The sequence below is a fragment of the Protomyctophum bolini genome, assembly GCF_963924005.1.
Source record: "Protomyctophum bolini genome assembly, chromosome: 8".
Taxonomy (NCBI): domain Eukaryota; kingdom Metazoa; phylum Chordata; class Actinopteri; order Myctophiformes; family Myctophidae; genus Protomyctophum; species Protomyctophum bolini.
In genome coordinates, this window is record NC_137869.1 from 40,138,934 (window position 1) to 40,164,325 (window position 25,392).

At 41.0% G+C, this 25,392-nt stretch overlaps 1 protein-coding gene and 1 long non-coding RNA gene across 2 annotated transcripts; one reads left to right on the plus strand and one right to left on the minus strand.

The window, feature by feature from the left end:
- The first annotated feature begins 2,498 nt into the window (after window positions 1-2,498).
- LOC308319809 lies at window positions 2,499-4,688 on the plus strand. The gene is made up of 3 exons (XR_013964487.1): window positions 2,499-2,637; window positions 3,610-3,827; window positions 4,585-4,688. It is a non-coding gene; the product is annotated as an uncharacterized lncRNA (long non-coding RNA).
- A 1,225-nt stretch (window positions 4,689-5,913) lies between these two features.
- LOC308320226 (negative elongation factor C/D-like) lies at window positions 5,914-7,668 on the minus strand (the record flags this gene model as incomplete). The annotated part of the gene is made up of 1 exon (XM_080770544.1): window positions 5,914-7,668. The coding sequence occupies one exon, from the start codon at window positions 7,666-7,668 to the stop codon at window positions 5,914-5,916; it is 1,755 nt and encodes a 584-aa protein (XP_080626670.1).
- Between the last annotated feature and the right edge of the window lie 17,724 nt (window positions 7,669-25,392).

Consider the following 25,392-nt stretch of genomic DNA (forward strand, 5'->3'; position numbering starts at 1 on the left):
TGATTGAATTGTGTTGCCACTCTGTGCCATTCACTTTAAGCATGCGCATACCCTCTATTGCGTCACTTCCATTATACTTTGTTCTCTCTCCTGAATGGATGGTTTCTTGACCTGAATTAGCCTGTAGATATGAACAGTTTTTTTTTTTTTTTTTTTACTATTTCAATAATGCAAGATTCAACATCAAGCCTATTTTTCCCCCTCCATTATAGCCCACTCACTTATCTTTTGTTGAATAGGAACACACTGTGAAAATAAGACACTTTTTTTTCAAATACTGGTACATAAATGTACTACTGTACAGTAGCATGTGTCCACTAGGGGGAAATACACCCACAAATGGTGTGTCTTCGAAAAGCACAACATTCAGTTTGTAGAATGGCCTGGGTACAGTTCAAAAGGTCTATACAAAGCTGCTATGTGGATAAAAGCAGTAAAGCACTAAGACTTGTTTACAGCAGGGTCCTCCATTTTCAATTCACCAGCACACAAACGGGGGGTTGGCCCGTGGCGGGGCTATAAGACATCCATTATACTATATGCTACTAGTTCAACCTGCAGCAATAGCATCATATTCCAGATATCAAAGTACAGCAATGACACTATACTACATAACTATACGTCTACAGGCCTATACTTTGTTACAGCAAGTGCTCCACAACAACAGAAGTGAATGCCCACAACAAACACTCCACTGAACATTGTTTGTATTTATATATAGATAGCTGCTCTTATACTGCTCTTATACTATTAATGACAGTACGCATGCACGCACGCGCGCGCGCACACACAAGCGCCAAGACGAACCAAACACACACTCTCACGCGCGCGCGCAACTTGCGCAAACGGCACCGACTAAAATGGAATAAAGATGCAAGCAACTTGCAAGGCACACACACATGCACGCACGCGCACACACACCGCACCGAGACAACACTAATTAACACACGCACACATACCTTTCTGTGGGTCCGGTGTGCGGTCAGCTGTCTGCCCCAAGCAAGAATTTCAAACTCTCAAAACGTATTTTGTCTCCTTTCCTTTTGTTGTATCCAAAATGGACTATATGCTCCAAGTCTCGAACTTCATTATCCCCTCCACGGACACGGGACAAAACGTATTATAAAGTAAATAATACACTTATGATAAATGATAAAGTGAAAATGGAAGTGATGAAATGGGGAGCAGCACGTCTGCAAGTGGTGACTCAAGGTTAATCAGCCAGTTGCCAGGTGTCTCAGCTCAGCTCAGCTGTCCTGAATATGGGTGATTAGGGGGACATCACATAAATTGAGAGTAGGGAGAAGGGATAAATAACTAGCTCTCACCCCACTACATATGACATTTATATTGACTTAAAGCATTACAAAGTATAGTCAATTCAATAACTGCTCCTGTTTTTAGTTTTTGTTGAGTGTTTATTATAAATCCAGCTCCTCATTCTGTAGCCTACTCTTCCTGATTTGGGATTCAGCAACCAGCCAACAGGATAAACACTTAAGTTTGAACAGTGAGTCCATTTCGTTTTTTTAATAGCCTAGGCCTACTGTTCTTTCAGTGAACTTCGGTTGATTGTACTTTAGCATTTGATGGTAAAGAAGAATACACCAAAGAATGTCTGTAATTCACTTAATTTACAACAACATGTTGGAAAAGTTTGAGAGCAAGAGTGTCTGTCCTGTTGTCTGTTTTGTTTGTCTGTTCACACTTGTTTTTTCATGTTTATCACATTTATGTCTTTTTTTATTATGTATTGTATGTGGAACATTTACATTGCCTGTTTTTTTTTCATTTTATTTAACTGAATTACTGAAAATGCACCAAGACATTAAGTCATATGCCATCTCATTTCTGTAGCCATGCATTCATGATTCTCCTCTTAAAATAATAATCTTTTCTTCATTATGAACTGTTACTAGATGCAGCTGTGTTTGCTGGTATCCATGTCCATACTGGTCCAGTACCACATTGTTGCAGCACAACCTACACCGGCAGGTAGCCTACGTTCAGAGACATTCATTCAGTAGATTTTATTGGGTCAAATACAGCCCTGCTGTCTGTCTATTTGGCTACTTAAAGATGGTCGATCTACAAGCTTACAATTCACCACTATATGTGACACATTGTGAACTTGTAGATTCTTTGTATTTTTTGAAAATGTTTTAATTTGAAAGATCTTAAAGTCTTACAATATTCACCTACATGGGCCCAAAATAGGAATGCCAGATCCCATGAATCTGTATTTTAATTAACAATTATTTTTCTGCTTCATTTGCACATGAGGGGAAAAAAGGAAAAACATAATAATGACCTGCAGTTTCACTCAATGTCTCTTTGCTGTGGAAGTTTTACATCTGATCTAACAATCCACCATTTTTCCTTTGGTAAACATTCTAATTCCATTACTCCTCTGTATGAAACACAGATGAGCTTCCAACGTTACATGGATACTGGGGGAACCTTCCATATCGTGTTGTTGATGAAACTGCTGAACATGTGGAAGCTGCGGCTATCGACGATGTGCTAGCGCCAACCCGTCATCATCCCAATCCCGCTGTCCAGTATATTTTCGAGGAACTCAGATCAATTAAAGCACAACTACGAGAGCTACATACTATGACTAATGAAAATCATGGGGTAAGTGGCTGGCTCTATTGTAACAAAAGCCTATTCACACTATTTGTAATGCTAGCAATGAACACATCAGAACTTAAAAAGGACATGTATCGTAAAGTGAGCCCAAGCCAAGCTAACAATCACACCCGTGTGAAATGAGGGGCGCTCTTGTCATCCTACATCAATTTATGTTAGCAACGTTAGTGCTTCAACGTTGGAGCGCCTCACTGGTCCCTTGCCTAGCGCCCCTTAAAAACCAAAACTCAACCCTTAAAGGAGTAGTTCACCCAAAACCTACACATCCCATGAGTTTTTTTTTATTTGTTTTTGTTGCATTTCTGAGCCAATAATTTAATGACCGAGTCATCAGGCAATGGAGACTCCTACCGGAGACTCTTTGCCGGTCATCAAATTATTGGCTTAAGAATGCGACAAACTAAAACCCCCATGAATTCAAGGCTTAATGGGGTGTGTAATTGATAGAAAAGAAGTTTTTGGGGTGAACTACTCTAAGGAAGGCATAGCACATTTCAACAAGGGTGGACTGACCGATTTAGAATCATTTAGCCTACGCTCAGTCTAAATCATCAGATTCAGTCTTTGTCTGCTGTTCCCCATTTGCCAGTGAACTTGTTTCAGAAAGTGTAGCCTCAGTACCCAGGCTTTTATTTTCGTTCGCATTTGGCTCAAGTGAGACTGACTTTTACTCAATGTCCAAGAAGATGATGCCTGAATTATACTTGGTACACCCTAACGTAAGCCAAATAACGGGAACTTCTTGGTCTGGCGGAACCGTTTGCCCAGTTCGACCCAACAATGAGCAAACTTATCAGACGACTAAAGAAAAGGGTAGTGTGATGTGCCCCACAATAGCTCTTGAAAGGGGCCCCCAAATCCTTATCTATCTACTTCACATCATCAAATATATACTTTTTACTGGTCACATTTTCTGGTCTGAGCCTTTCTAACTCCAGATCTTCATTGTGTTTTCAGCTTCTGCACATGGCCCTTTTCAGCATCTATTACTATAACGCCCTTCACCAGGAACTGAGAGAGGCCGATAGAACGGGAGCGGCCACGTACTATAGTGAGTCTGGGGCCTCGACGGAGGCAGGGTACCGGAAGCGTGCCCGGGAGACTGCCAAGAAGAGCTTCGTACAGGATCTCCTGAGGGACTACTATGGGGATAGTACTCCTCCGTCTCTTCCAAGGTGTGCCAATACTTTAACCCTCTACATATTGTCTTCACTAGTTCTTTGAAAACTTTAACTTGTCATTTTGTAGATTTTGATTATTGCAATTCAAAACCACTTCAAACCCATAATTTATAGATAGACTTTTGGCAATTTGAAAATGGCCGATATGCAGTACAAGCTCGCAACACGTCGCATTGTGAGCTTGTAGATCTGAGTTTGAAAACTTGGTTGTGAGCATTCTGCATAAAGTAGCCTACTTTTGGTACGTAAAGTATATTACGTAAAGTAAGCCAATACTTTTGTACTTTTGCTGAAGTACATTTTGAATACCGAACTTGTAATAAGATTTATAATCTGTTTACTGAGACTGTTGGCCCCCTGTTATTGAACAAACACTTTAACCTTTTAACAAAATGTCAAACAGTGGTACCAAGTACCCATTTGTGGGTCACAGACCAATTATTTTGGGGTCACAACTCGAGTAAACGACAAACAAAAAGACATTCCTTAAATTATATAATTAAGAAGTGGTGTAAATGGCATATCTTCACAGTGTTGTGAGATTGTAGATTGGCTATTATAGCACTAGTAGTCCCAGGCAAACGTCTAATTTCTCTTTTGGGTCTTGAGCTAAAACGTTTGGGAACAACTTACTTACACCACCAGAAGCTGAGGAGCAGCTCTCTGATTCTAGTCCTATTGATTGATTGAGTCCTATGATTCTTTTAAATGTATTAAACTCTTGTACAAATGTTCCCTCTGCTTACCCCAGACACCAACATTAAGACGGACCGCATTGAAGAGGAGGATCACATGTACTGAACTGATCTAAATGCTTTGTCAAGATGGCTTAATAAACTGAAATCTTCATATTCACAGATGACTGATTTATTACCCCTTGAGACAGTTAACATTTTGATATAGATTCTATACACATTGGTGCTAACTTAAGTGGGCACATTAGAATACATTTGCACAAACACTCCTTGGGCTAAAAACGGCCATAGACGTCATGAACAATGTGACGAGGTCAGCTCATTTTGGGATGTTTTTAGCCCAAGGAATGTATTTTGTGCAAAACTAATGCTTGGAATGGATTCAGAATCATGAAAACCCCCTAGTTTGACATGCTACTTAAAGCAAAAGGAAATTTTGACATTTGTGTCTGCCATAGGATGTTAATGATGGGGTCACAACAAACTCCTATAAAGAATTGCCCAATATCAACAGCCGGTCAGCAAGTGGATTCACGAATATATGTATATAGACAATATTTTAGGCAAATGAAAAAAGACTATATACCACATTTCCCACCCGTCCACCTCGACTGCCGGACTATGTCCAGTTGTCCACAGCCCAGGCAGAGGCCTTTTTGGGCCGGTTCTGGACAACCGTGGGAGCCCAAACGTCTGTCATTCCATCATGTAAAAACGCAGTCTTGGTGTGTGCAACCCATTGCCTTTATTGTTTAGGGGCGCTAGTACATCCTATACAAAGGTTTAATGTTTGTCTTTAGTTCAATGTTTGTTTTGTAAACGCATTGACAATGAAGGGAAAATTCACGTCATTGTCTCTTTCTTGTTAATGGCGTTTAATGTTTGAGTTTGCACTGTTTGTCTTGCATCACCATTACATCACCTAATCTACTTTAATATAATGGCGCCCCTCACTTCACACAGGTGTGATTTTTACAATGTGATTTCAACAGGTAAGGCACCATAAATAAGTCAGTGTGGACGCACTGTGGTCACAAGAGAGGTTTTTGAAATGGTCAAAGTTTAGGGATAAGGGGATTAAGCACTGACAAAAATGGGGTCCCAGCGTACACGACAAATGCAGTGCTGATCGGTCCACTCGTTTTAAGATTACCCCCAGATAACAGACACACATTGCTTTGGGATTGGGGTGACACTAGACTGAAGTATCTGAACAATATTCACTTATTAAAGTAACATTATGAAAAAATAAAAGATTCATAGTCTTGGCCAACTCGTAGCCTGCAAAAGACAATTGGTGCTGATCTGTCTGTGAAATTATGTCCAGCAGAAAATAGAATATTTCTCATGACTTTATGGCTCTATGTCAAACTGTCCTTCCCATGTCAATTAATCATTGATTGATTATGATCCTTGTAATGAGCTATGAATTCGGCAACAGGGTCATGCCTTCCTTCTATGGGAATTGTGCCTGCAATGCTGTCATTCTCCAGGATAGGCAGGAAGAGCTTCACGAAATCGTACGTGTATGGAGGAAGAATGACATCCAACACCTCGGTGACAAAGTATCGAATGAGAGAGATGTCCGTGATGAGCTTCTCCAGACACTTGCGGATGTAACGTACGACGGGCAGAACGTAGCCGCGTCTCAGCAGGTGAACCATGCGATCCAGCAGCGTTTTCTTCAGCTCCAGCTGCTCGATGTCGTCCAGCTGGGAATGTTGAGCCTCGAACAGCTTGACGAGCAGCTGGAGGACCTGTGGATGCAGCAGCTCGTGGTGGATGCATATCTCATCCAGCAGCGCCAAGTGAACTGGAGTGTGGTCTGTCTGGAGGTGAAAGTAGGACGGCTCGGACACGGTCCAGTCCACCCACTTCAGAACCCCCACGGCAACCACTGGAAACAGGATGCGCTCGTACAAGTGGCTGAGTTCGGCCAGCAGTTCCGTAGTGCCTTTGTTCTCCTTACAACATAAGTTATGGACCTTCCTTATGGCTTCAGAAGTGGACTCCAGCTCATTCTTACTGATCTTGACTCTCTCGTTTTTCTTCCACGTCTCCACCACGGTGGCAGCATAGGCCAAGATGTAAATGTACTTGTGCTTATGGTCCTGGTTGATCTTTGAGCTGGGCTTAAAGAGGGACTGCATGAAGAGGTCCAAGAAGGCAGGGACTCTTATCAGTTCCACTGGCGGCGGCAGATCATCCTCGCTGCTGAACATCTTGTAAAGGACAGTGATGTCTGCGGGATTGAGAGCTCCTCTGGACAGCATGGCCCCCATGGCTTGGCACGCTCGTGGGTATGCGGCCGCTGTACCCAACGCCAGGGTTATCTGACTGGCGTCGTGGCCCATCTGATGTGCTGACCTCTGCACCTCCTGGCTAATCCTACGCATGGTCGACCCACCCTGTTCCTCCCGCGAGAGGACCGACATCATGGCCTGGGCAAAAAGGTACGTGTGCTCGCCGTGGCACACCATTTCCGCGAATCCCGGAAGGTTCTTCTCCAGCTCGTCCTCTCCTTCGTCGAGCAGCGTGGCCAGAGAGGTCCTCAGCACCCCGAAGAAGACCTCCAGCTGCTGACACGCCGTCGTCACGCTGGTGATCTCGCCCTGGTACCCCGCGTCTGAAATGAGCTTAACCGTGAGGTTGAGCATGAGGCAGTCTGGGTGAGCCTCGGCCAGCTTGTAGAAGAGGTCTCTCCAGGTAGTGTGGGCTATCATTTGTTTAAGCCACACGGGTATCTCTCTGCTCGGGTGGTCTTTGAAGATCGAGTCTGCCTTCTGAGGGTCAAAGTGCTTCATCAGAAGACGCTTGAGATGATTCCCCACTCGCTCCTCCACCTCGCTTTGGTCCACGTCCATCTGGACGAGCCACCCTGCCAGCAGGTTGACAGTCCGCGCCAGGACGGTGTAGTTCTCAGACAGGAGCTGGGTGACGTGGTCCTGAGAACCCCCTGCTCTGAAGTACGTTTCCAGGGTGTTGAAGACGGCAGGCTCCATTACGTAATCTCTACTAGAGAACTTCTGAAGACAATCTTGGATTTTCCGTTGCTTTTCTCCTTCAACATTACTATCGTCGTGCTCCATAACACTCTCTGAACCGTCCCAGTTCTCGCCACCATGATATTCCTTGTCCATCTTGACAGGAAAATAAAAAAATAATATCAAAGATACTAAACAGTGCTCCCTATTTATGCAGTGGGTGACACAATCAGTGATGTCACTGTGCTAGACCAAGTAGGGGTGGGTGTGCTAACGTGGTGAACACATCAGGTGAACTTGTATATCTGATATTTCGGCAAAGAGATCTGTGTTGAGGGGTAAAATAATGACATAACTATAACTATAACTATATGTGTTATATTAGAAAAAAGATTCAAATCAATGTGGATGTCTGGATCCACATGGGACTGCATGTGACCAACCTGTGAGGCATCTGTGATGTCAGTATCTATGACATAAATATAAGTTATATATCACAGTAGTTCTCAGAGCATTTTGTGCCAATGACCCAGAGAAGAGATTTAAGTAAAAAAAAAAAAAAAAAAAAATCTAAATTATTGAAAGCTTCCACAAATGTTTTGATGTAAAAATTAAAAATCTAAAATAGCAGATATAAGCTCGCAGTGTGGAACAATTGACACGCTGTAAGTTTGATAATTTTGAATATAGCCAATGTATAAAAATGGATAGTGGTTGAAATGATTGTGATGCTACATGAACTATGTTTTTATACACTGGATGCCAACGACGAACCTCTGCCTATTCCTGCTAGGCTATCTTTATGAACACAAATGAGAGAGCAGGTTTTTGTAGGCTGTCTAACCTAATGGTAGGCCTATAGGTCAATATGGATTATTAATAATCCATATTAATAATCATGACATTAGGTAACATTATTAAATAATAGGGTATAACTATCATTTAGAACCTTATACCCACTTGAACTTTAACCACTTCCATAGACCATAGATTTGATGAGGTCAGCACATTTGGGCATCTGGCTATGGCCGAACTTAGCCCAAGGATTGTTTGTTGTGAAAAACTAATACTTGGTTCATCATGAAAACCCCCTAGTTTGACATGTCACAGGCGGAATAATTAATTCATACATGACAAGCAATGTGTAAATAAATACACACATTTTAATACTGTACAAAACATCACAACAAATCCAGCTAAAACCATAACAAAGTCAGATCAATATGGACCCGTTACAACTGAAATTAGGTACAGCATGGTGAGCAATTAAATATTTTCTACTGAAATTGTTCATTTACTTTAGTCATGTTGAGAAATGTTTTCAACTTGGGTGTCTGAGAAAAGCTTTTATTAATTGTTTAATTATGTTGTACTATCCCTGTTATGAATCAGCATGTGCGTCTTCAGACTTCCTTTGCGATTAAAGGTTTTTTCACAAACTGTACAAGTAAAGGATTCTCCCGCTGTTACATGAACCATCATGTGTGCGTCCAGATACCTCTTCTGAGTAAATCTTTTACCACAAACGGTACAACTACAGAGTTCACTGTTTGTATGGATCTTCATGTGCGTCTTTAAATTACAGTTGTCTGAAAATCTTTTTTTACAAATTGTACAAATAAATGGTTGGGGACGTGGGGAGTGGTTTCCTGATTGACGCCTCATATGGTATTCCATGTGTCTCTTAAAATTAGATTTAATTTGAAAACTTTTACCACAAACTGTACAACTACATGGACAGGGTGTCCGACCTGGAGTCTGACTTGTGTGAAGATTCTTCATGTGAGTTTTCAGATAACTCATTTGACCAAAGACTTTCCCACACACCGCACACCTATACATTCCTCTCTCTGAATGTAACCTCATGTGTTGCTTCAGATGCATAAAACTTTTGCCACAAACTTTGCAAATTTCCAGTTTACTTCTTTCCCCGGTATGCTTCATCATGTGGATCTTAAGCTGTCCACTCTGCCTAAAACTTTTGTCACACAATTTACAACCAAAGGGTTTTTCTCCTGTATGAATCCTCATGTGTGTTGTCAAATTAGTACAGGCTATGCCACAAACACTACACATAAAGGGTATCTGTCCTGTATGAGTCCTCATGTGTGTCTTCAAACTAGTACAGGCTATGCCACAAACACTACAAATAAAGGGTTTCTCTCCTGTATGGGTCCTCATGTGCTTCTTAAGAGTTCCATCGTGGCGAAAACGTTTGTCACACAATTTACAACTAAAGGGTTTTTCTCCTGTATGAATCAACATGTGACTATTCAAATATTTTATTGATTGAAAGCCTTTGCCACAAACACTACAAAAACAGACTTTATCTCCTGTATGGATTCTCATGTGTATTGTCAAAGAGTGATTACGAGTAAAGCTTTTGCTGCAAACTGTACAAGTAAAGGGTTTTTCCGCTGTATGAGTCATCATGTGTGTTTTCAGAACACACTTTCGACTAAAGCGTTTACCACACTCTGTACATATAAAGCTCCCTGGATGAGTCCCTTCCACGTTTTGTGTATTGTGTGACTTCTTTGTATTTAAAGCTGACTGATCTTCTCTGGTTTCATCCCACTCACTATCACTGTCTTCTGATACTATGTCAGATTCAGAACAATGTGAGATCGGAGATATGAGCTGGTGATCACTAGTTGGTTCTGGTGATCCACAGTCCTCAACATCAGCTTGTATTTTCATGTGTTCAGTTGAGGTGCTGGCTGGAGGTTCCGTCTCTCTGTTTTCATCACACTCATCATCATCGTCTTCAGTGTCAGATTCAGAACAGTGTGAGGTAGGAGAGAGGAGCTGGTCATCACTAGTTGGTTGTGGTGATCCACAGTCCTCTACATCAGCTTGTGATTTCATGTGTTCAGTTGAGATGCTGGCTAGAGGCTCAGTCTCTCTGTTTTCTTCTTCATCATCATCCTCATCACTTTTCACTGCCTCCATTGCTCTTTGAAGTGGATCATATGGTTCCTCCTTGGCCAGACTGCGGCTCCTCTCCTGCTGTTCAGGGGAAACCTCTTTACACACAGAGGCAAAAGATAAAATGAGAGAAATCATTACAATGACATTTTCCCTTGCACTTTCCTCTGTTTTGGTGATGTGGTAGTTGGGAGGACTTTCTGCTGTTGGCAGCATACAGTGTCTGTGTCTGGTTTTTATTCAAGTGTGAGATGCCATATCCAAGGCAGGGTTTTTTATGGCTCTGTTCTTAATAGTAGGGTGTTTGTTGAAGAACATCCATCTCTCCATCTTCAATTAAAAATAAATAAATCTTCAGGTGGGTTGCAAAATTTCAACCAATCATGACAGAGTACCAATTTATCAGATTCAATTATAAAGTGTTCCGGTTCCAGTTTTGTATGATTTTGTCATCACTTTCAATTTCACTTGTTTAATCTGTATCCTGTCCAAGTGCTCTATCCTGATTTGTTAACATTTTTGAAAATGCATTTTCCGTTTAATAAAGAGCTGGAGAGACATTGACAGACACTCCCGTCACTAAAACACTGAAAGCAATTAATTCTATCAGAATATAGAGCTATTTTAACCAAAGAAAATACACATATTGTTAGCTCTACAAAATATTTCCTACTGTAGTTTGGGTGTTTATCGCTTTCTCAGAAGTAGGTCCCTGGGGGTGTGGTTACTGGTTATAAGCTGCATATGAACTCATCATACTGTTCAATCAGGTTAAATATGTCTAATTATTACATTTGAATGGTGAAAAATAATATTAATTCAATTTTTTTTGTATATAGTATACAGATTTGTTCTAAAATAAATAAGACAGAGTGGGCTTGGTGCCGTTTCACTTGTTGTAATTACAAGGAAGTTACTACTTAAGTCTCTATACTTTCTCCACATGACGAAGCTCTGTTTCGTTGCACGGCTAACATAGGCGACATACGAGGCCACAACGCGGTGTGGATGAGTCGCGTTGTGTGCTTAGATAGGCTCCGCTATCCGCACTACACCATGGTAGTTGGTAGAACAGCTTAAAGGCAACAAGCGATGCGAAGCGTTAGCTTGTAGCTGCTTCTTTTAGTGAGGAAAAACAGAGTGCCATGCGTGGAGTCTAAACGAGGCTCCGTTCAAGCCACACTGCCTTGGATTAGGACGCCACGCAAAATAACATGACATGATGTCTTGAGATATATACATACTAGTTTAGTTGCAGATCAATCATGGCAATGTTGAATAATAGTGGTATTGTGACACCACTGACTCTGCATTGTGGTATTTATTTAGTATCAAATAAGTCTTAAGTGGTTAATCATACTATCTGATATAATTGATTGTTGCAAAGCCACAGCCTTCAAGACAAGACCAACCAATCATAGTAGGTACACAATAGGGTTAGCCAACACTGGAAAACATGTACACTGCTACAACCATGGATAACTAAACTGAAGGGTAACCTTAACCCATTCTGACCTGAGATCAGATTCATACGAGGTTTCCACGGGACACACACTGGTCTGACCAGATCTGGTCTGGCCATTCTGACCTGAGATCAGATTCTAAAAATGTCAGTCGTTCTTCGAATTTTTCAAAAATAGCAGACCTACAAGCTCGTATCGCGCCACTCGGTGGCGCGATACGAGCTTGTAGATCTGCTATTTTTCAATAGCTAAAGCATAACATGATGCCAACACCAAAATGGGTGCCCGGTCAGAATGGGTTAACTGAAGGGCCATCAATTTAGTGGGTATTTTTCCCCTAAATTGAAGCTGTAAGGCAGCCAAAGTGATACAATGATTAGTGAATTAACACTTTCCTTGCGGATTGTACTTGTACTTTAGTAATATTTGATAGCATAATTTTTTAGTATACTATATGTATTGTATTTGAAAACAGACCTGTTTTAGAATGTTATTCACGTTTAATTCTGTTTATGCATACAGTACATTGCAATCTTATTGTACTTGTTTTTTCTTTATGTTCAGTGGACTCCTTTATATTTACACCGCTTCCGTAACTGTACTTTATTCTTTACTGTACTGTATTTGAATGCCTTGTCCATTAAGACATACTGTCCCTCTCAAATAAATAAAGTCAAAGACTCTGCATCGAGTACTTTGTCCACCACTCTGCCAAAAAGAATTACACTGCAAATGTATTTGATCAAATCAATGAACAATAAGTGTGTCTTTAATTTACGGATCACTCTCTGCAGTAGTCCGTGGAAACCAACAATTTAAAAAACAAAACTGTACTTACCTTTCCTGTACTTTCCTACAGAGTTCATCGATGCATCAAACAATGCACGTCCCTGCTCCATCTCTCACTGTTCCTCAGACAAGTACGTAGTTATCTCTCTTGATACTGTAGACCTCTCCCTGTGGTGCTCTGTGGAATAATACCACTAGAAGAAAAAAGGGAATGACTCAGTCATAATTGCCAGCTGCAGCAAGCTCTATGAACAGCTATAATCAGTTTGTGTGCCTCAGCCTCCGCTCTGCAGCTCACAGCTTCATGTTGCAGCGTTCAGAGTATGGGTTTTATGGCATTCAGACTATGGATTTTATGGGCAAGTCTCCCATTGGCTTAGGAGCAGGCCCGGTGGGAGGAGACAACGGTGCATGTAGGGGTCATTTGCATAATTAGATGGGTCAGGCATACATTTGCATATATAAACGCTAGGTGCCTGTCTATGCGCAGCGGTGCGTTCTGTGCCACTGTAAGTGTTTTCCAAACAGAATTGTATTTTCTGTTTGGAGACTGGGAGAGATAGTCCTGTTATTTAACAATTGATTGATTGATTTATTAACAGTTTGCAGAATGACAGTACATTTCAAGTACAACTCAATACAACTACTGTTGTTGGTCGTTAAGAAACTCGATCATATGTCAACATCAATAAAATAAAATACATCTATGAGATGCGAGGACTTGCAACGCACACTGGGACAATTTCATCATGCTTCATGTTGCATGTGACATGTCAAACTAGGGGGTTTTCATGATGCTGAATCCATTCCAAGCATTAGTTTTGCACAAAAAACAATCCTTAGGCTAAAACGGCCGTAGCCGTAATCACAAATGTGATGATGTCAGCCCATTTGGCCGTTTATAGCCCAAGGAGTGTTTTATTTTGCAAAACTAATGCTTGGAATGGATTCCCCCTAGTATGTCACATTATGCTATGTAGAAGCCATCCTCACTGTTTTGTATGTCTATTTATTATTATTATTATTATTATTATCACAATTGTTGTAGTTATTATTTGGCATTATTGGGTATTGGTTTGATGGGTTATGTATTTGAATCACTGTTTGGACACCAAGGGCACGCCTCCCCAGACCTAATTGATTGATTGAGAGCATAATGTAGGCCTGGGTGATTGGGGAGCGGCATGCACCTGGTGGACAAACCAGTTTTACCAGACAGACAACACAGAAGAGACAAATGCCAGAAGGAGCTGTTTGTAATGTACCATCACTGCACTTTAAAGGAAAGTGAATACAAACAAAAATGACAATGAACCTGTGGACAATCTATTTCTTATATCTGCGTACATCCATAATCCCTAGCATCAGTGGGTTTGTTGGCTAAAGGTAGAAATGTTTGGAACCAACAAAGAGCCTCAACATGCTATACATATAAACTCATAAAGCATGATAAAATGGGGGGGGGGTGTAACCCTGCGTGTTATCTAGCTATAGTAACATTAGCGTCTGCAACGTCTTTAGCACAGACCTACGCAAATACATCACGATCGGTTAACCTCCACAGTCCACACCTGAATTCTCACGGTGACAAACCTGTTGTGTCTAAGGTGTGAGTTCTGATCCATTAGGATGCATTCGCAGCCTCTGTGTTGAAGGAGAAGACCTTGTTCGTGCCGTAGTTCTTTCAAACATCACAACACATCTATTGTTTATTAATGTTTAACATCAGCACACAGTCCAGATGTCAAACACGTTCAGCCGTTCCGTTAGTAAACGTCAAAATAAAAGCCTAGTCGTTTTTGATGATATTTTCAGTATTAAAGTATTTATTCACACTTTTAGAGGATATCCATGGTCATAATATGGACATGCCTAACAATATTAGCTGCCCTCAATTTTGTATTTTTATATCGAATGAGGCTAATCTTAATTTCTTCCTGTGAACGCAAACGTACTGCATGATGACATAGATATACTCATGTAGGCCTATATAGAAATGTATTTTGATTTCATTCACCCGTTTTGATTCCCATAGCTCACGTTCCTCCAGTCCAAACACACCTGATTTTAATTACAGTAGGCCTACTACTCAGTATATGAATCTCATTCAAGTCACGGAAATGGCTAGGTTTCTTTATGGAACCATATAGCCATTTAGAGAGCCATTATTTTTAAACAAATGGAATTATGGAAATAAAAAGAAAACGATTTTTCTTTTTTTATTAATTTGATTGCTATCTTTATTGACATGTGATATAAAACAAAACAAACAAGTAGCCACACACCACTGTCAAAAGGATACATGCAAGTATAAGAGCTTATTTCCACTATTGTCCTTAGAATGTGTACATATGCGCACACGCTACATAAAGGGAGTGACAGGGAATGTATGTTTGAGTTAGAATTAAATACATTGACTGCCATGGACATCCCAGGAAGTCAATTGTGTGTTTTCAGTGTTTACGCTAGAGAGCGCTCATCGTCAACGTATTAATTAATTATTCTAGGTTATTAGGAGACGGATACAACCGGAAATGAACCGGACGTATTTAGGAAAATACATTTATCTCTGATTCTTTTCCCAGATTGCGTTTATGGTCAAAAAGAAAATATGATTGTCCGCTACTCCAGCCTATTTACATCCAGTTCACATCCTGGGTCCCGTGGGTTGACAAGATAAGATTCAAACACTGGAAAACACTGGCAGTGTTCATACCTGACAAGCAATATGTAAATACAGTTTTTTTTTAAAAATATATATAATTTTTATCCCACGATTTTGTAACCCATTTTCACCCCTGTGTCAATTATCTAATGTGATCCTGGGCTCTACACACACCCTCCGGACAACCTAGTCCCCATATATGGGGGACATGGGGAGAGCAACAGACTTGAACTCATGCTTCCTTCATGCCCGAGTGTCCAAGTTGCTCCTTTACACTCGACAGGGGGAGTTTTCCTGGTTGGACGTAGCGCGTGGAAGAGACACGTTATTCCAATCAGTTCCTTTCCCCTCCATCAGGCGCCCCGGCTGGCCAGGGGGAGGCAGTTTAATACACACAGGATGGAATATGAAATATCGGACCGATCTGTCTTGAGCACATGACTATAGAGATACCATGTAACGATTTGCGGGATTTTCGGACAAAATATGGAGGAGTAATATAAAAAGAATTGTTTTACAAAAGTCTTTCTCCTGGCGGTGCTATAACAGGCCGTTCTGGAAAATCTGGGGCAGAGGTTCATCGTTGGCATCTAGGGAGTGTGTATGCAAAGTTTGGCATTGACCGGTTTAATGGTGCCGGAGATTAGCTGGTAACACGGACGGAGTGTAAAAAACAGTGCCTTCGACCTGGTGGAGGTACAGCATGGTGAATGTATGTTCGAGCAATTCAATATATTCTACTGCAAAAACTAAAATAATTAAAAGTGAACAGAAATGTTTACTTTTAGTTTTCAGTTTTTAGTTTTCAACTTGGATGTCTGAGAAAAGCTTTTATTAATTGTTTAATTATGTTCTACTATCCCTGTTATGAATGAGCATGTGTGTCTTCAGACTTCCTTTGCGATTGAAAGTTTTTTCACAAACTGTACAAGTAAAGGATTCTCCCCCTGTTACATGAACCATCATGTGTGCGTCCAGATACCTCGCCTGAGTAAATTTTTTACCACAAACGGTACAACTACAGAGGTCACTGTTTGTATGGATCTTCATGTGCGTCTTCAAATTAAAATTGTCTGAAAATATTTTTTCACAAATTGTACAAATAAATGGATAGGGGCAGGGATGATTCCCTAGACGCCTCATATGTATTTTCATGTGTCTCTTCAAATAAGCTTTTAATTGAAAACTTTTGCCACAAACTGTACAACTACATGGACACGGAGTCGGACCTGGAGTCTGACGTGTTGTGTGAAGATTCTTCATGTGAGTTTCCAGATAACTCATTTGACCAAAGACTTTCCCACACACCGCACACTTATACTTTCCTCTCTCTGAATGTAACCTCATGTGTTTCTTCAGAGTTCCACGGTGCATAAAACTTTTGCCACAAACTTCACAAATTTCCCCTTTACTCATACTTCTTTCCCCTGTATGCTTCATCATGTGCGTCTTAAGCTGTCCACTCTGACTAAAACTTGTGTCACACAATTTACAACCAAAGGGTTTTTCTCCTGTATGAGTCCTCATGTGTGTCTTCAAACTAGTACAGGCTATGCCACAAACACTACAGATAAAGGGTTTCTCTCCTGTATGAGTCCTGATGTGCTTCTTAAGAGTTCCACAGTGGCGAAAACTTTTGTCACACAATTTACAACTAAAGGGTTTTTCTCCTGTATGAGTCATCATGTGTCTATTTAAATATTTTATTAATTGAAAGCCTTTGCCACAAACACTACACAAGACTTTATCTCCTGTATGGATTCTCCTGTGTATTTTCAATGAGTGATTACGAGTAAAGCTTTTGCTGCAAACTGTACAACTAAAGGGCTTTTCCCCTGTATGATTCATCATGTGTGTTTTCAGATCAAACATTCGACGAAAGCGTTTACCACACTCTGTACATATAAAGCTCCCTTGATGAGTCCCTTCCACGTTTTGTGTCTTGTGTGACTTCCTTGTATCTGACTGATCTTCTCTGGTCTCATCCCAATCATTATCACTGTATGTGTCAGATTCAGAACATTGTGAGATCGGAGATATGAGCTGGTGATCACTAGTTGGTTCTGATGATCCACAGTCCTCAACATCAGCTTGTATTTTCATGTGTTCAGTTGAGGTGCTGGCTGGAGGTTCCATCTCTCTGTTTTCATCACACTCATCATCATCGTCTTCAGTGTCAGATTCAGAACAGTGTGAGGTAGGAGAGAGGAGCTGGTCATCACTAGTTGGTTGTGGTGATCCACAGTCCTCTACATCAGCTTGTGATTTCATGTGTTCAGTTGAGGTGCTGGCTAGAGGCTTAGTCTCTCTGGTTTCATCATCATCATCATCATCACTTTTCACTGCCTCCATTGCTCTTTGAAGTGGATCATATAGTTCCTCCTTGGCCAGACTTCGGCTCCTCTCCTGCTGTTCAGGGGAAACCTCTTTACAGGCAAAAGATAAAATGAGAGAAATCATTACAATGACATTTCCCCTTTCCTGTTTTGATGATGTGGTAGTTGGGAGGAATTTCTGCTGTTGGTCGCATACAGTGTCTGTGCCTGGTTTTTGCGTGAGATGCCATACTAGCGTTATTCCAATTTGAACAGGGTGTTCCATTAGTCTACACAATGTCCACCTGGGTCAAGAAAGTAGCTAGCCGGGTGCACGCAGGTGTCGTACAACTCGTACATGCAGGTTTTTTCATGGCTCTATTCTTAATGGTAGGGTGTTTGTTCAAGAACAGGGGCCTACCCATCTCTTTCAAAAAAATAAATAATAATCTTCAGGTGTGTTGCAAATTTTCAACCAATCAGGAGAAAGCACCAATTTACCAAATTCAATTTGAAAGTGTTCCATTTCCAGTTTTGCTTGGCCTAGTTTTGTCTGATTTTGTCATCACTTCCAATTTCACTTGTTTAATCTGTATCATGTCCATATTTGACCAGGAGTACTATATACTTTGACTATACTTGAAATCATTTTGCACATTTATAACATCATTTTAGTATACTACCGTTATTCACGTTTAATTTTGTTTATGCAATATGCATAGGCCTACATTGCATTACTGTTTTTGCTTCATGTTCTGTGGATGAAAATTGGGACGGCATTCTTGCCAACTCCTTTATATATAGGCTACACCGCTTCCGTAACTGTATACTTTACTGTACTGTATTTGCCTTGTCCATTAAGACATAATGTCTTGTCCCTCTCAAATAAACAAATAAAGTCAAAGACTATGCGTCGAGTACTTTGTCCACCACTCTACCAAAACTAATTACACTGCAAATGTATTTGATAAAATCAATGAACAATAAGCGTGTCTGTTAATACAGATGCTCTGCTGTAGTCAGTGGAAACCAACAGTTTAAAAAAAAAAAGTCTCTACATACCTTTCCTGTACAACCGTCCTACAGAGTTCATCGATGCATCAAACAATGCACGTCCCTGCTCGATCTCTCACTGTTCCTCAGACAAGTACGTAGTTATCTCTCTTGATACTGTAGACCTCTCCTGTAGAAGAAAAAAGGGAATGACTCAGTCATAATTGCCAGCTGCAACAAGCTCTATGAACAGCTAAATCAGTTTGTGTGCCTCAGCTTTGGCCTCATCTCACGGCTTCACGTTGCTGCGTTCAGAGTAAGCAGCTAATAGGGCTTCAGAGTATGGGTTTTATGGCGTTCAGACTATGGATTTTATGGGTATATGTCTCCCATTGGCTTAGGAGCAGGCCCGGCGGGAGGAGACAACCGTGTAGGGGTCATTTGCATAAAGTAGAGGGGTCAGGCATATACATTTGCATATCTATATGTATGTGCGCAGCGGTGCGTTCTGGACTAGAGGGTCGGGCGCACATGGAGCAAGCGCTGGAGAATATTGGTTTACCGATCCAAGTTTTCATCTCAGGTAGGCCTATACGACTCAGGTAGCCTTCAAGACTATTGTAGATGTATTCCATTGATGTTGTCATTATCTACAAGTCTTAGCAGCCCCCCACCACACACACACACCAGAAAAGCCCGCAGTTCTCTCTGAACAAACATGCGTACAAAATACAAATGCAAAATATAAGGTGCTTCGGCGAGCCCCAAATGTTAACTTGCGCTGCAGAGTCTTTGTGAAATTAATGCATCAGTCCATATTTTTCAATAAAGAAGTAATTTAATCACATCTGTGGCCAATTCTGTCGGAAGTTCCCAGTGGTCGGTATAGATCCGTTTAGAACCTCTATATCTACGCTGCTACACTTTAGCTCTGAGTTGAGGTTCTGAGAAAAGCTATCCCTGCGCTGGTAGAATTGGAGTCTAGCTGGGTATAGAGCCCGTCGACAAGTAGGCTAGTGGATTACCAGTAAACCAAACCCCTTTCACAGTATTTATTAAAAAAAGTAAAGGTATCAGAACTAATGTATCTTGGTTCTCATACCTTTACTTTTTGTTAATTAAAGGACCACTTCACCACATTTCAACCTATAATAGGTCCTCACTAATAATCATGATAAAATGGCACGTTTTCTTTCTACTCAGTCTGTGTCTCATAGGAGGGCTGTGGGCAGTTTAGAAACCGTCTTCCAGTGACATCATCATTAGGAAGATTCGATTTTCATTATCGTGAGAACGTTGGCTTCCATTTTCGCATTGCAACTTTTCAGGACTAGAAAGCCTGCAGTTTTTATTAGCTTGTATTCCCCATCGATGATGTCACTGGAAGACGTTTTATGAACTGCCTCCTATGAGACACAGACCGAGTAGAAAAGAATTGCGCCATATTTTCATGATTATTAGTGAGGACCTATTATGAAGATAGGTTGACTGGACCACATTTTTATTTAAGCCTGATTTAAGCGGTTGTTTGCCTCAGTTGAAGTGTAATTTTTCGAGTTCCCACTTGTAAAAGAGACGCAGTCTCAATGTGATTTTACTGGTTAAATAAAGGTTAAAAATAATAATAACAATTAAAATGTAGGGGCCTATGTTACATTTATCAACTGTGTATTGGTTCTGATACCTTACTTTTGAAATAAATACTGCGAAAGGTGTTTAATCCACTACTTGTCGATGGGTTCGACCCAGCTAGACTTTTGATTTATTGATTGAAATATTTATTAAGTTTGCAGAATTACAGTACAGTACAGTACAGTACATACAACTCAATACAAAGACTGTTAACTGTGAGTGGACGATCCAATTAAGCATTACACTTGTTTACAAGAGGGTCCACCATGTTCAATTCATTAAAGACTCTGAACCTCATCTCGGAGCTAAAGCATAGCAGCAGAGAGGTTCCAAACGGAGCTATAGTGGTCGGTAGTGAGGGGGCTCTCTTGTAAACAATTAAGTGTAGTGCTTTATTGGGTCGTCCAGTGCAGTTTTTGTATTGAGTTGTGCTTGAAATGTACTGTAATTCTGCAAACTGTGTTAATACATAGGCCTACTTCAATCAACACTATGTAAACGAGTAGAAAAAATAAATGGTTCTCATGGCCACAGACGGAATTTGAAACACTTCTTTATTGAAAGATATGGACTGATACATTGCAGATTGCACAAAGACTCCGTAGCGCTAGTTAACATTTGGGGCTCACCGCTAATCACCTTATATTTTGCATTTATACATGTTCGGAGAACTGCGGACTTTACTGGTCCGTCCAGCGCAAACTGGGGGGTGGTCGCTATGAGACGCTCGTATATACAAACGTCAACATCAATAAAAGGACATTACGAGAGGGACAGGGGGAATTCGCTTCCAGGCGGTCTCTTTGAGAGGAACCAAATGGAGTGGACGTGGACCCCTTAGAGATCTGTAGCTAACTCTGAGAGACGAGACGAATATGAACCCTCACAGAGTAACTCACTGTTCACTAGCTAGTAACATTAGCTTCTGCAACGTCTTTAACACGTACAGGCCTGCCCCACACAAGTAAATCACGATCGGTTGTACATTCAACATCTTCTCACGGTGACTTAAATAGACCAAGTAAGAACAAACCTGTTGTGTTCAATATCTAATCTACATGATCCCCTAGTATCAGGATGTATTCGCAGCCTCTGTGTTGAAGGAGAAGTCCTCGTTCGTGCCGTAATTCTTTCAAACATCACAAACATATATTGTTTATTAATGTTTAACAACATCAGCACACAGTCCAGACGTGAAAAAACAACACGTGCAGCAGTTCCGTTAGTAAACTTCAAAATAAAAGCTTGGTCGTTTTTGAAGAACTTTTGAATTTCAACAAGCTAGCCTGGGGCTGGGTAATAACATGAAAATAAATAACATGCCTATATTGACAAAATAATGACTAATAGTATAGTATCTCTCGCTCTCTCAATTCAACTCAAAGTGGGTTTGTGTCTTCCTGAGGGAGTCAGGGACACTTCGACACATTATGAGCTGGAATCGTACCATGGGACCTCGGGGGTGTCCGAGGTAACAAGAATACTCGGCACATTTACTCTTTTTGCAAAACGTGTAGAAAACTCGGCAGACTCTTAAGAAGAATCGCCGCGCGACGACTCTTCTTCAGATTCTGGCGAGTTTTTTACACGTTTCGGGGCACTTTCAGCAGCTGCAGCTGCAAGTTTCTGAATGTTCTCAATCTGATCTACAAGCTCACAACGTGCGCTCACGAACACATTAAGAATAAATCAGGCAGATGTCTTTTGTTGGCCGTTCGTGGCACATTATGTGCACTTTCAGCAGCTGCAACGATGCTAAAGCAACAAAACCAAAACAAACCGCCAATATTGTAAGAGTGTGAAGTGTGCATCTCGTTAGTTAGCCTATTCTGTACTGTTGTAGTAGGCTAGCTATTCATTGAGAAATGCGAGGCCCTGTGCTTTATAATTTGTTAATATCCAAAACTATACAAAAATCATCACATTTCTATCTAACGACAAAGAGCAAAGAGCAAAAATTGCTCTTTTGCAATGTGAAAGAAATGCCACCGAATTCTTAATTATTTTCCTTCTCTATATGGGCACACTTGTGAAAGCTCAGCTGAATGCTTTTGCATGCTTTTATTGATCTGCTGTCTGTCAGCGTGCATGATCATCATGCAGTAGCTATAGATGCGCGCTCCAGTGGCGAGATTTCTTCCCCTTTCGGCGACTCTTCGTCACTTTCGGATCGAGTTCTCAGACAGAACTCGGATCCGAAAGTGACGAAGAGTCGCCGAAAGGGGAAGAAATCTCGCCAAAGATGAAGAAGAGTCGGCGGGCCGAGTTCTCCAGTATTCGTGTCCGACTGTCCGGGGTCCTAGACTCCCAGGCGGGCAGCAACTGTCATAATTCCACTCCCATCCTATCTAATTGTTGCAAAGTATTAGCTGATTATATTGCGTTTGTGTTTTCATCTCTAGGACCCTAAGTCAACAGAGTTCTCAACCGGGGGGGTCGCCTTTTTCTTCTTCTAAATGAGTATAAAAAGAAATAAGGAAAAAAATGGACAATGGTGATTGTAGATCTGCTATTTTGAAAAGACAAATCTTTAAAAATGAACAGTTTGCAAAAAAACACAGAAGAGTAGGCCTACTATGGCTTTGTTACCATTGGGGTCCTGAGTATTCAATTCATAGAAGCTACACAGATGCTTGCATGTGTAGCCCCCAGCCAAGACCCAGCCCGCAACAGCCCTGCCAATCAGGCTCAGCCCTATTGGCACGATAGGTTACGCGTTGGTCTGGCGAATGGGAGCCCCGGGTTAATCCCTGCTTCCGCGTAATGCTACACATGGGAGACTGCAGACATTTGTCTGCAGTCTAGTTCTATATTAATTTGTACTTTGGAGGTCCTTGACATGAAAGAGTTTGAGAAACCACTACAAACGTTATGAAGCAAGTCCAAATAAGCTGTACTACACCTTAGATATAACTACCAGAGGGTATACGCATGCATGAAGTGAGTGGCAAAGAGAGACGTTTAACTTTGTTTGGATGTATGGGCTGTCAAGGCCAGGAAGTGTTTTTCGTCACTCAATAGGCGTTCCCGAATAACTACGTGTTTTTACACACAAACAAGCCCAAAGCCGCTGAGAATAAGCAGACATGGCAATACTGCTAGCCATTTCACTGCAACTTTAAGGTTACCCTACTCAAAATGGTTCTTTAACCATCAGAAACCATTTCTGATTCCTCAAAGAACTTGAGTTCTATAAAATCATGAGAAACATAGCGAACCATTCACTAGCAAAAATGGGTCTTAGGCGCCATTTAAACATATTTTTTGTGTAACAAAAAAACAGCACAAACATTTAAATGAATTTGATTTCCATCTTTATTGACATATGGGATGGGATCCGAAAACAAAATTTAAACATGCAATCGCACACCACTGTCCAAATGAGAAATCCAAGTAACAGCTTATTTCCACTGTGTGTAGGTGGGGGGATCACATAAAGGCCCCTAGCAGAAAGAGCTTTTCTAGAATGAATTACATACACACAATACACACATTTACTGTACAAAACAGCAAATCCAGCTAGAACCATAACAAAGTCAGATCAATATGGAACGTGAATGTATGTTCGAGCAATTAAATATATTCTACTGTGAAAACAAATAAAATAATTCAAAGTAAACCGAAATTATGTTGATTTACTAGTCATGTTGATGTCATGAATATGTTTAACTCATTTAATTAATTCATAATTAATTGTTAAATTATGTTGCATAGTGTCTTCAGACTTTGATTTAAGCTTTTGTCACAAGCTGTACAAGTAAAGGATTCTCCCCCTGCCTTATGAAGCCCAACACACACAGGCTCGCGTCAAAACAGCTGCCTCCATTATTTTCAATGGACCTATCCCACACCGGCGGCATCGTTCACGCATCGCACGGCGCTTCGATGCGCCAATGTTCTATTTCCAGGCGTTGCAGCATGGTTTAAGTGTTTCTTTTTCTTTTTACTACAACTGTACAAAGTTGGCAGCCGCACAGCAGAGCACCGCGTTCTGTTCTGCACCTGCTTCGAATGGTATCAACCGATAATTCCCAGTAGGTTACTTATCAAGCCGATCTTATCGACCTACTGCATGTAGTCTGGGAGCCTACTGGCTACAATTGGCATAAAACGACGATTAAGTTTGGCACCGCGCTGCTACGTGCTTGCGGTTATGTTTAGGTTAGGGTATGAGGAGGCTTGTCGTTTCTCAGTAGGCATTAGACCAAAACGACCGGATTAAGGTTGGCGAACATGCGTTAAGGTTGAGACCACGCTATACGTGCTTGTGGTTATGTTTAGGTTAGGGTATGAGGAGGCGTGTCGTTTTCAGTAGGCTCCCAGCATGTGCAGTAGACCGATAAGATCGGCTTGATAAGTAAACTGCTGGGAATTATCGGTTGATTTTCACTCGAACCTTTTATCAATGCCAATCGCAGCCAGTTTGGGAATTATCGGTTTATATTCACTCGAATCCGTTGGTTGGTGCTTATGGGTGGCACTTGACGTGCGTCGATACTGTGCTGCTACGCTGCGCAGCCTGTGTGTGTTGGGCTTTAACTATCATGTGTGCGTTCAGATACCTCGTCTGACTAAAGTTTTTACCACAAACTGTATAACAGAGTTGATCCTTTGTACAGTATGAATCTTCACGTGCATCTTCAAATTATAACTTTTCACAAACTGTACAAATAATGGGAAGGGGACACGGATACCCTGAATGACGCTTCATACGTACGTCTTTCCATGTGCACCTTAAAATCCACTTTTCTGCAAAACTATTGCCACACACTGTACAACTAAATGGATGCAAACACTGTGTGAATCTTCATGTATTTTCAGGTAACCCATTTGACCAAAGACTTCCCCACACACTGTGGGTCTTAAAGCTTTCTCACACAACGTACAACTAAAGGGTGTTTTCTCCTGTATGAGTCCTCATGTGTATCTTTAAATTAGCTTTTGAAGATACACCTTTTCCACAAACACTACAATTAAAGGGTTTCTCTCCTGTATGTACTCTAAGGTGCTTATTCAGATCTCCTTGCTGAATAAATCCTTTCTCACAAAATGCACAAATATAGGGTTTTTCGCCTGTATGAATCATCATGTGAGT